General features: G+C 47.9%; 1 protein-coding gene across 3 annotated transcripts in view; it reads left to right on the forward strand.

The window, feature by feature from the left end:
* The window catches only part of LOC144733477 (aerolysin-like protein), a 105,286-nt gene extending 96,623 nt beyond the window's left edge, over positions 1 to 8,663 (forward strand). Inside the window, exons 1-3 of one of the 3 annotated variants that reach the window (XM_078615401.1) lie at positions 4,934 to 5,056; positions 6,991 to 7,053; positions 7,630 to 8,663. In XM_078615401.1, the coding sequence (XP_078471527.1) occupies positions 4,949 to 5,056; positions 6,991 to 7,053; positions 7,630 to 8,580 (1,122 nt within the window). In that variant the 5' untranslated portion in view covers positions 4,934 to 4,948 and the 3' untranslated portion in view covers positions 8,581 to 8,663. Of the gene's footprint in view, positions 1 to 4,933; positions 5,064 to 6,990; positions 7,054 to 7,629 lie in introns of those variants that run through there. The other 2 variants (XM_078615402.1, XM_078615403.1) reach the window with 2 other exon arrangements.
* Positions 8,664 to 11,235: the final 2,572 nt, after the last annotated feature.

Raw genomic sequence — 11,235 nt, forward strand, 5'->3', positions numbered from 1 at the left:
TGCCTCCGAGCTGACCAGCACTCACCCAAGCCCCGCTAGTGCTGGTACTATGCCCAGGAAGCGGGCTACACTTAATGCCAACACATTATCCGCCGTGGCTTCGTAAGCCCGGCAGCACACAGTGACAATCACAGTCACTATATATGTGTTATCTAGTGTATGTGGGATTTGGTGAGTGTGGGTTTTGGTAATTGTGGGTCGTTCGGTGAGAGTGGGTTATTGGTTCTTGTGGGGATACGTGAGTGTGGAGAGTTCAGTGTGTGTGGAGTGTGGTGCGTTGTGGGGTTCGGTGAGTGTGGGGTTTGATGCGTGTAGGGTTTGGTGCATGTAGGGTTCAGTGCTTGTCAGTTTAGGTTATTGTGGGTTGTTTGGTGCATGTTGGGTTCTATCAGTGTGGAGTTCGGTGAGTGTGGGTTGTTCAGTGCATGCAGGGTTTGGTGAGTACAGGATACGTTTGTAATAAAAGATGTTGATGACACACAGCTTGGTCTCCATCTCTCTTTTATTCTTGTTATGCCGCTCACACTCCGCCGATCCCGACAGTGGACCGGCTTTTCCTCTTGCGTGCACCGCGCGCCCTTCCCGTCAGTCGCACTCCCTTCGGCTCCCGCACACCGTTGGCTGACGGTGTGCTTGGAGTCGTCTCCAGCCACGTGGCTGATGGCGCAGGAGGTGTCCCACGACCCAACGTGGTCCCACTCCGTGACTACGCCAACTGACCACGAGTCTCTTCTGGATCCCCCTTATATTCCCCTCACACGTCATCCTGTCTCCACCTTCCACCACGCCCTTTCCGAACCTTCCAAATTACGCCCGGCTCCGCCCTTAGGCTCCGCCCTTGATCTTCTGGCATCCGATTGGACCAGAGGTTGGCGGCGGACCTTCCCATATGCCCACATTACTGGACCCCGCCCCCAATACTCCGTGCCGTCTGATTGGCCCAGAGCTGAGCGGCGAAACCTCGATTATGCTCGCATTACACGTTGATTGTGGATTTCGGTGCATGTAGAATTCAGTGCATTTAGGTTGTTCGGTGTGTGTGTGGTTCAGTGCGTGTCAGTTGTTCAGTTCTGTTTTAGTTCGGTGAGTGTGGGTTGTTCGGTGCGTTTGGGGTTTCGTGCGTTGTAGGTTGTTTGGTGTTCAGTGCATGTGGTTTGTTTGGTGAGTATCGGTTTTGGTGCATGTGGGGTTTGGCGCATCTGGGTTATTCGGTGAGTGTGGGGTTCATTGCTAGTGGGTTTGATGAGTGTGGGGTCCAGTCAATTTAGGTTGTCCGGTGAGTGTGAGGTCTGGTGCATGTTGGTTTTTCGGTGCGTGGGGATCAATGCATGTGTAGTGGGTTCACAACCGACAGAGACGGTGTAGTCGAGGCACACTATTTATTATAACTCACATGGTAACAATGGAAGGGGTAACGGCCCCTTCACCCGTACTGGACTGGGATACACTCCTAGGCTATCTGTGTAATTGTTTTGCTCCCAGGTCCTCCACTAAGGGCGCTAGGGGAGGCTACCTGACCTGGCCCTGGTCAAGAAACAGGTCACGACACCCAGCCAGACAGACTCGGCTCTTAGAAGAACATCGGCTCTGAGGCTCTGGGGCCGAGCCACTGGCTTGCTCTGCCCGGCCCTGAGAAGGACATCGGGTCAGAGGAGTTCCAGGGCCTATCTGGCTGGTCTTCGATCTTCACTGGCTCTTCGCTCCTTAGCTCCCCAACACTTCCCCCGAGCTCTCTGGCTCCCCGCCTTTTATACCAACTTGCCACCGAGGGGTGGGGCTGTGTGGGATCACAGCATCCCCCCACAGCCCCCCCAGGGTAGTAACCGTTTTCGGACGTGGATGTGGACACCCCTGTGTACCCGTCCGTTTCCCTCCTGTAACACCCCTACACATGTGGGGTTTTCGGTGCGTGTGGGTTGCTCAGTGCGTGTGGATTGTTTGGTGAGTATGGGGTTAGGTGCATGTGGGGTTCAATGTGTGTATGGGTTGTTCGGTGAGTGTGGGTTGTGTGGTGAGTGTGGGGTTCGGTGCGTGTGGGGTTCATTGCGTGTGGTATTTTCAGTGCGTATAGATTGTTTGATGAACATGGGTTATTCAGTGCGTGTGGGGTTCAGTGCGTATGGATTGTTTGATGAGTGTGGGTTGTTTGTTTGTGGTTTATTTGATCCTTGCGGGGTTCGGTGAGTGTGAGGTTCCGTGCCTTTGGGTTGTTCATTGAGTGAGGGGTTCTGTGCGTGTGGGTTTTTTTTTATTCTTGCGGGGTTCATTTAATGTGGGGATCGGTGTGGGTGGGTTGTTTGGTTTATGTGGGGTTCGGTGTGTGTGGGGTTCAATGCGTGTGGGGTTTGGTGAGTGTGGAGTTCGGTGCTTTTGGGATTCGGTGCATATGGGTTGTTGGTTGAGTGTGGGTTGTTCCGTGCTTGTGGAGTGCGGTGAGTGTGGAGTGCGGTGAGTGTGGGGTTCGGTGCGTGTGGGATTCGGTAACTGTGGGGTTTGGTGCCTGTGGTGTTCGGTGCGTGTGGGTTTTGCGTTATGTGTTGGTTGTTTGGTGCGTGTGGGGATTGGTGATGTTGGGCTTCGGTGCATGTGGGTTGTGAAACATTTAAAATATGGAAATTATGGAAATTTATGAAAGTATGTAAATGTATGTAAGTTTAATGAGCAACTTCCGCAACACGTCGTATAGAGGGTACTTATTTTATTTCTCACACTGGGCACAACACAGGCCAACCTTATTCTTCTCACTCTGAGTACAACACTTAGATATTAACGTCTCTACTGGCTACACACAGCCGATCACCACCGCCCTCACTCGGCGACGCCGCTGATTGGCGGCGTGACGAGGATGGCGATGGAAACCCCACAGGAGATCTTCCATGTGGCCGGACGATGGAGAGAGATGACGGCGAGCAGCGACGCAGCCCGGATCCAAGAATCCACACGCGAACCCCGAGCCCCGGGTCCGCTCCCCCTTATATCTCCCCAGGCGTGGCTAGGCCCCGCCTCCAGCCATGCCCTTTCATGGAACCTTCGAGTAGGTTACCGGAGCATCTCGGCCAACCCCACCTATTACCTTTTCCCCAGATACCTCTCCCTCTCCGATTGGATGTTACCTTAACCGTGCCCGTACCTGTGCTTCCCTTTCCCAGCCAGCAGGTGTCCTTATGTCATTACATAAGTGTAGTGACATCGCGGAATGTCACTGAGTAGTGACGGCCCTGGAGAGGCACGGTGAGCACTGATTTATAGCGATGGATGGCACCACGCTCGGCATGCAGTGTCATCCCTACAGGATAAAGTGTGAGGTTGCCGGCTGCAGGAAAGGGGTTACTAAAGGCCATGGCACTCTGGTTGATCCGTGAAGACACATGACCGGTTAAGTCTACAGAGGGGCCCCAAGTGGGGGATATGGGTGGTCACGTGGTCGGGGTCCAGATCCTGCTCAAGGATTCTGGAAGGTAGTCGTGGCCAAGGGCGGAGCCAGCCACGCCACAGAGAATATAAGCCGGGTCCCCCAGAGGGACCGGCGTTGTTGTTCATCCTGAAGAAACCTTCGTCTACGTTCTACGTTCTACCGAGTCTCCAACACGTGGACCTGGACCCAAGCTGTGGCCCGGTCCGTAGTAGCAGTTGCATTGTAATCAGTGTAGTTAGCCTGGTGGTCACCACCATAGGTTGTTATTCTGTTAAGGGGCAGTTACCCCGTGTGTTGGTGTTAAATAAATGTGTTGCCTCCAAGAGTACATCTGCGACTCAGTTGAACTCACAACATAAGTATGAAAATTTTACGATATTAATACATTAATTAGACGTATGTGTATTGCATGTTAATTGATGTTAATTGAGTGTAAGTGTAATGTGATCAATGATATGTGATTAAATATTACGTGAAAATGTATGTATTTGATCTATGTGTGTGTATATGGGAGTATTATTAATGTGTATGTTAGTTTGTATAATGATCAATAGGTGTGCGTGTATTATTATTTATTATTGGCTCGGCTTCGTTGTCTCGGGGTGTACTCTGTGTGTGTGGTTATTTGTGTGTGATGTGATGCTCGGCTTCGTTGTCTAGGGGCGTATCGTGTGTGTGATCTTTAGCTTCATTGTATAAGGGTGTATACAGGTAGGAACAACAGTTCCACACTGCCCACCAGGGATTATTTGTCTGTCTGTCGTGCATAGCCACACCCTCGATTTGTATTTCATAGAGCGCCTCGGGCGGGCTCAGCACCACGTGACGCGCCGCCCCACGCAGCTTTTGCCGCGTGACACGGATCGCACTAATGCGCTGTCTAATCAAGTTCTGACCTTCCCACTCCGAAAGAACGTGTTTAAGGGAGACCCGGCCAGCAGACAAATCAAAGCATTCCACAATTGAACAAATGAGTAAAAACAAAATATCCAGAGGCACGTTCAGTTCAATCGATAAGGCACTTATTAACAACATGAATTACAGTTGGTGATGGTAGCGAGGCTAATTTGAACTTTTTCGTGTGGACCATGTTAAAGAGAAAAAAAACCGTTTAAATCACATGAGCACACAACTCAATTGACTCACGGCCCGGTACTGGGACCGTGATTGCATTAACGAGGCGCGTGCCAGTAGCTTGGCTCATGAACGGTGCCTCACACAATGGACGCGCGTGCAATGAGTGAATCTTCGCTGTGATTGGCTCCCGATGATTGGCCTGGAGGGGAAGATGGGAGGACGCACGCACGCGTAATTCTGTCACGTGATGTGAGCACCCTCTGGACTCTCAACATACTCACTTGGGGGTCGTGATTGTGTCTATGAAGCCCTAGCGCGCGTGGCTGGGCTCGTTAACGGAGTCTCACGCAAAATAGGAACGAGTGCAGGAAGCGCCACCCATCCAATTAGTGAATCATCATACTGATTGATTCGCGATGATTGCCTTCTCCCTCCGATCCCCATGATTGGCCAGGGATGGGAAGGCAAACCCGCGTGATTGTTCCACGTGACGTGCGCTCCCTCGATATAAAGGAGGGAGCAGACGGCACACCGCATCTGCTCTTCACGGGGCTGACTGCTTTTGTAAGTGGTGAGTGAGGCGGGCTACATTGCTGGGCTTGCTGTAGGATTTGCTGTTGTGCCCCTTTCCCGACCATGTTGGGTACATGTTGGTTGTCTTTTTTTTCATACTTTATTTAACTTTCTGCGTTGTCAGTTTTATTATTTTAACTTTGAGGATTAATGTCTTCGGAGGTACTAAGCCGAACGAGCTGACTCTTTCTACACGTACTCACCGCGCATGACGATTCAATATTTCCTTAAGAAAACCTGTCCAGGTCCCGTACATTTTGCTCCTTATTGCGTTTTAACATAATCAATGTAACCTTCCATTTTGACATTTTTATGCAAGCCAACCACCCATTGAAGACACCAAATTTGAATAATTTTGGGGTCAAGATGTTTTGTACTGCAAATAAAAGCATGCATTAGCTTGTTTACCTAAATTTTCCCTTAACAACAACAATGGGCTTGTTGTTTGAACAATATATTTTCCAGTATTAGCCGGGTTGATCTCCCCGTAGTTTTTTTAAAACCCATATCTACACTATGAGAACCTCATTTGCCAGTAAAAATATGATATCATATTTTACATCATATTTTTACTGGCAAATGAGGTTCCCATAGTGTAGATGCTTTCCCCGAGCTCTCATACTCTGATGGTGCATTGTCTTTGAGTTGTGAGCCTTTTGGCGTCATCTGGTCCAACCCATGTGAGACTAGGCTCTAAGGAAAGCTGTCTCGGGTGTGGACCAATCAACTTCAAGGACAGTGCACATTATCAGAGTTATGCTTTTTGTTTGCTTTATGACTGCAGGTATTGTGGTCTATGCAAACATGACTCCTTGTAAAAAGGTGTCAGTTTTGTTGCCAGATAGAAGGGTAAAAAACCAATTATCATATTTTTACTGGCAAATGATGTTCCCATAGTGTAGATGCTTGCCCCGAGCTCTCATACTCTGATGGTGCATTGTCTTTGAGTTGTGCGCCTTTTGGCGTCATCTGGTCCAACCCATGTGAGACTAGGCTCTAAGGAAAGCTGTCTCGGGTGTGGACCAATCAACTTCAAGGACAGTGCACATTATCAGAGTTATGCTTTTTGTTTGCATTATGACTGCAGGTATTGTGGTCTATCCAAACATGACTCCTTGTAAAAAGGTGTCCGTTTTGTTGCCAGATAGAAGGGTAAAAAACCAATTATCATATTTTTACTGGCAAATGAGGTTCCCATAGTGTAGATGCTTGCCCCGAGCTCTCCTACTCTGATGGTGCATTGTCTTTGAGTTGTCGCCTTTTGGCGTCATCTGGTCCAACCCATGTGAGACTAGGCTCTAAGGAAAGCTGTCTCGGGTGTGGACCAATCAACTTCAAGGACAGTGCACATTGTCAGAGTTATGCTTTTTGTTTGCATTATGACTGCAGGTATTGTGGTCTATGCAAACATGACTCCTTGTAAAAAAGGTGTCAGTTTTGTTGCCAGATTGAAGGGTAAAACACCAATTATCAAAGTCTCACCTGCCAAAATTCTGGCTGAATATCTAATGTTTAAAAAATGGATTCGTATTATAGGGCTGCACTACTTCCGTTTTTATTGACCTGAAATCCAAGGGTTGTATGGCAGAAGCTGAAACCCCTTTTAAGTTTGAAACCCAGTTAATGGGAATTCTCAAATTAATTTTATTTGTCTGCCACCTATTTTTTTTAATCTAAAGAAGGGTCTAATTTGACACCTTTTCAAACCGTGCTGTCAATAATTTTTCCCTTGATATGATGCAACGCCTAATAACCACTGCATTATGCCTGCGCTCTAAAAAACCTCCGCTGTTTATTTTTCGGTCAGGATGGTTCTTGCCGGGGCGATCTGCATGTGCAAACATGGTTGCCTTTGATTTATAGGGTTAATCTGGTTTCCCCACACTACCTTAACCCCACTGCTTCTGTTCATATGACCCGTTTAGGTCGCCTTCAGCCAAGTCCCTGGATCGTCTATCCGAGCTTTTCATTGTTCGTGGAAAGAAAAGGTATTTGTGCTACTGCAACTTGACACGTGCATCCCTCTTGCATTGCCCCACTGCATGATGGTCTACTGTGGCTGAGTGGATCGAGGGTTGTGGAATGGGCCATACTCTATCCTGCTGTTTGTTGTTGGGAGAAAAATGTATGGGAATTTAGTTTTGATACTCTGCCACCAACAATGCCCGCAGTTCCATGAGCACGCACGCTTGTGCTTGAAGGACTAATTGTTAATTTATCGGCGGAGAGTTCATTGTGTTGCGCACTTTTTGCTTTAATATTGATTCCACAAGTTTGAATCTAAAAACTATAGTAATTTTGACTCGGATTAGGTTTGTTGCATACTTGCCAAATATTTAAAACTTGCTTTAACAGCATGTAAAATGGCTATTGCGCACTATTTGGTGCCCACTTTTTCAGACCTTCCGAAGTATTTTAATGTCCAAATTTTAAGAGACGAAGGGTACACTGAACTACAGTTGCTAATGAACTGGAGTCCTGAGTGTTTTTTTGTAAATGATAGTAAAGCAGGAATACTTGGCTTGAACCATGCTTGCTATGCTTTCCCTTCCGTCTCCATCCAGGTTGACATAATGTCGTACCCACTTACGCTGCACATCATTGGAGGGCAAGGTGGAAATGCGTTCTCGTTTGATGGGAGGAGCAATGCGGCCACGCTGCAGAAACTCTCCGTGAGCGTTGGAGGCTGGCAAGTGAGGGGTCTGGAGGTGTGGCTGACTGATGGGCGAAGGCAGAAATTCGGCACCGTGGACTCCTCTGCTCAGCAGTTTGAATTCCAGTCGGGCGAGTTCATGTCGCAGCTCTCCCTGTGGGGCAATGGGGCTGGCACGCGTCTGGGTGCCATAAAGTTCAGAACGAGCCGCAACCGTGAGTTCTTTGCCAAGATGACGGACTGGGGGCTCAAGACAGAGTACAAGATCGACGTGGGCTCCGGCATCTGCTTGGGCGTTCAGGGCCGAGCGGGGGCTGATATCGACTCCATGGGCTTCCTTTTCATCAATGCTGTAAAGTCGTCGGTGATCCAGAACATGAAGTACCCAACTATGCACCAGGTTCTGCCTAACGTGCAGATGGAGGAGATTAAAGAAATGGAGTACATAAACGACACCAGCGTCATGCAGTCTCACACCTTCGAGAGCTCCAAGACGATAACCAAAAAGTCGTCGTGGTCTACGACCAACAAGATCGAGTTCACCTTCAGCCTGACCGTCTCGGCAGGCATACCTGAGGTTGTGGAGGGGGAGGCCGGGTTCAGCTTCACCTTGAGTTCTGAGACCACGCACGCATTGCAGAACTCGGAGGAGCGGACGGAGACTCTCACGTTCCCTGTCTCAGTTCCTCCGCACAAGACTGTCACCGTTGTCGCCAAAATCGGGCGTGCAAACATCGACCTCCCGTACACGGCTCTGCTACGCATCACTTGCATGAATGGCGCTCTCTTTGACGTTCCCCTGAGTGGCGTCTACAAGGGGCTCACTTACACCAAAATGACCGCCCGTGCTACTGAGAAATAGAGCAGCATTTTGTACCGTTTTTTGATCACATGTTCTGAAATAATAATTGTGGCTGACTACGAATAAAAGCCTTCTGCATTGCACTTCAATTTTCTCTTTGCATGTTTGTGGTTGCATATAAGGAATTTACATTTTTAAGAGGTTCTAATGTTTATAGACATGGATATTTCACCATTTGCTGTTGGCAGGGATTATTTTGTAGTTGCATTGAGCTTCATATTCTAAATTTGACGTTTTCGTGACTACAATGATCCATTCTCTTTGGCTCTTTTCACCGTGACTTTACCGACAGAACCAAAGAGTATAGAGCTTCACATGCTCCATTCTGCATTGCATGGCCATTATTGAAACGGTGGGTTGGTGGTATGTTTTACAGGTAGGAACAACCGGTTCCACACTTCCCACCAGGGATTATTTGTCTGTCGTGCACGAATGTGCTATCCAACCAAGTTCCTACCTGCCCACTCCGAAGGAACGTGTTTACCAATTGTGATAATACAATGATTCTTGCTTTACCTTTTACTGATTAGGATTCTCGCTGAAACATTTACTGGTTATGATTTTAGTGTAATTATGTCCGGTCTTATAATTAAGATAATTACGCATGAACTTAGGAAGGAACCACTCAAGACTTTTCTGTTAAGCAACTTGAATATCTAATTAACATTTAATTTTTTTTTTAAAAACACTCTTATGAAATGTACTAGTAATGAAAGAACTCCGACTCCAGGTAGTGGCCCCGAAGCTTGCTATAACGTAAGGGACCATGGCCAATTACAGCCAACGTCAGTTGACCGTGGACAATTAGGCCGAAACATAACATATAAAAAAGAATGTATTTTTATGATAGCATATAGTATTGCCATCAGTATGATATTAGTATACCAGGTTTGCAGTCGATACGACATTGGGAAGTGGGTTAAAATTGAGTTGAAAGATTTGAGGCTATGAAAACAAACAGTGAGTTAAATGAAAGTGTGTAAAAATACTCTATGCGAACACACTTATGATCGGAATTGCCACAACAGTACTCCTGCAGATATACTCATCGATCCGTCCAATTAAACCTCAATGGTTACGTTGTTAAACTGAGCAATATAACAACTCCATAGTAGCGCGACAGCACACGAAGATGGGGAAGTCCTTACAAATGATAAAATTCATACGCAACCATGTTAAAGAAACATGTGCCCAATGGCAAAAGGGGGCATCAAATGAATTAATTGGTAAGATTATCTGTTAAAATAAATCTCAAAACAATATTGTTCATGCGAGTGTGTCGGTTTGGCTAATAGATGCTTATAAATATTTCGTGTGACATCAATGAATTCGTAAGTTTGTGCAATTCAAGAAATGTCCCGAAACAATAGTGTACATGCGAGTGTGTAGATTCGTGACATAGATGCTTACACATGTTTAGTGTGACATCAATTAACTCATTGGTAAGATTATGTGATAAAAAGAAAACGAATGACCAAAAACACTTATAAACGACTGCACTCATGCAACTCTAGGGACAGAACAATGCTTTTCACGACCAGCTAATAGTTAACACACCACCTTGGAATGGCAACCATTTTCGAAACAAAAAAAGCCCCTTGGAACAATCTTATTCGCACCAATATGCGCGCTGTGTGTGTGTGTTGGACGGCAGTCACCACGAGGTCCAACTGTGGTCCTTGGGTCCAGAAGGCGATGAGTCGTCGCACAGCGTTTTTCCTTGTACTAAAAATACATCAGGTCCCCAGCAGGGGGCGCTGGATCGGCGGGTATGTGTGTCGAACACAGGGCGCTCTCGGCTGCACCGTCAAGCTCTGTCCACCGCTGGAGTGGTTGCTGAGTCGACACGCTCGTGGTTAGTCATTAGCCGCTGCGCTGCTGGTCTTGTGAGGAGCAGCTTGCGCGACCACCCTTGGTGCCCCCCATTCCCACAGGAGGGCTCCTGTGGTGAGCTGCTCGTCTGCTGCTCCTTACTCACTCTCCCAAACTCATCAAGTGTATTCGCACACCTCTTAGCTTCTCACAACTCTTGGCTAATCACAGTATTATATGAGTGTGGGTTGTTCGATGCATGTGAGGTTAAGTAAGTGTGGGGTTTGGTGAGTGTGGGTTGTTCGGTGCGTGTGGGGTTTGGTGAGTGCGGAGTTAATTGATTGCGAATTTCGGTGCGTGTGGAATTTGGTACATTTAGGTTGTTGTGTGTGGTTCGGTGCATGTCAGTTGTTCGGTGCGTGTGGGGTTCAGCGCGTGCGGGTTATTCGGTGAGTGTTTAGTTTTGGTGCTTGTGGGTTGTTCGGTGCGTGTCGGGTTCAATCCGTGTGTGGATCCGTGAGTGTGGGGTTGAGTGTGTGTGGGTTGGTCGGCGCATGTGGAGTTCGGTAACTGTGTGGTCCGGTGAGTGTGGGATTCGGTGAGTGTCTGGTACCGTGAATGTGGGTTGTCCGGTGCACGTGGGTTGTTCCGTGAGTGTGGGGTTCGGTGCGTGGGTTGTTTGGTGCGTGTGGGGATCGGCGAGTGTGGGGTTTGGTGTGTGTGGGTTCTTCAGTGCATGTGGGGTTCGGTAAGTGTGGAGTTCGGTAACTGTCGGTTGTTCGGTGCATGTGGGGTTCAGTGCATGTGGGGTTCGGTGAGGGTGGGGTTCGTTTATTGTGGATT

Source organism: Lampetra planeri, chromosome 47 (assembly GCF_965212315.1).
Source record: "Lampetra planeri chromosome 47, kcLamPlan1.2.h2, whole genome shotgun sequence".
NCBI lineage: Eukaryota > Metazoa > Chordata > Hyperoartia > Petromyzontiformes > Petromyzontidae > Lampetra > Lampetra planeri.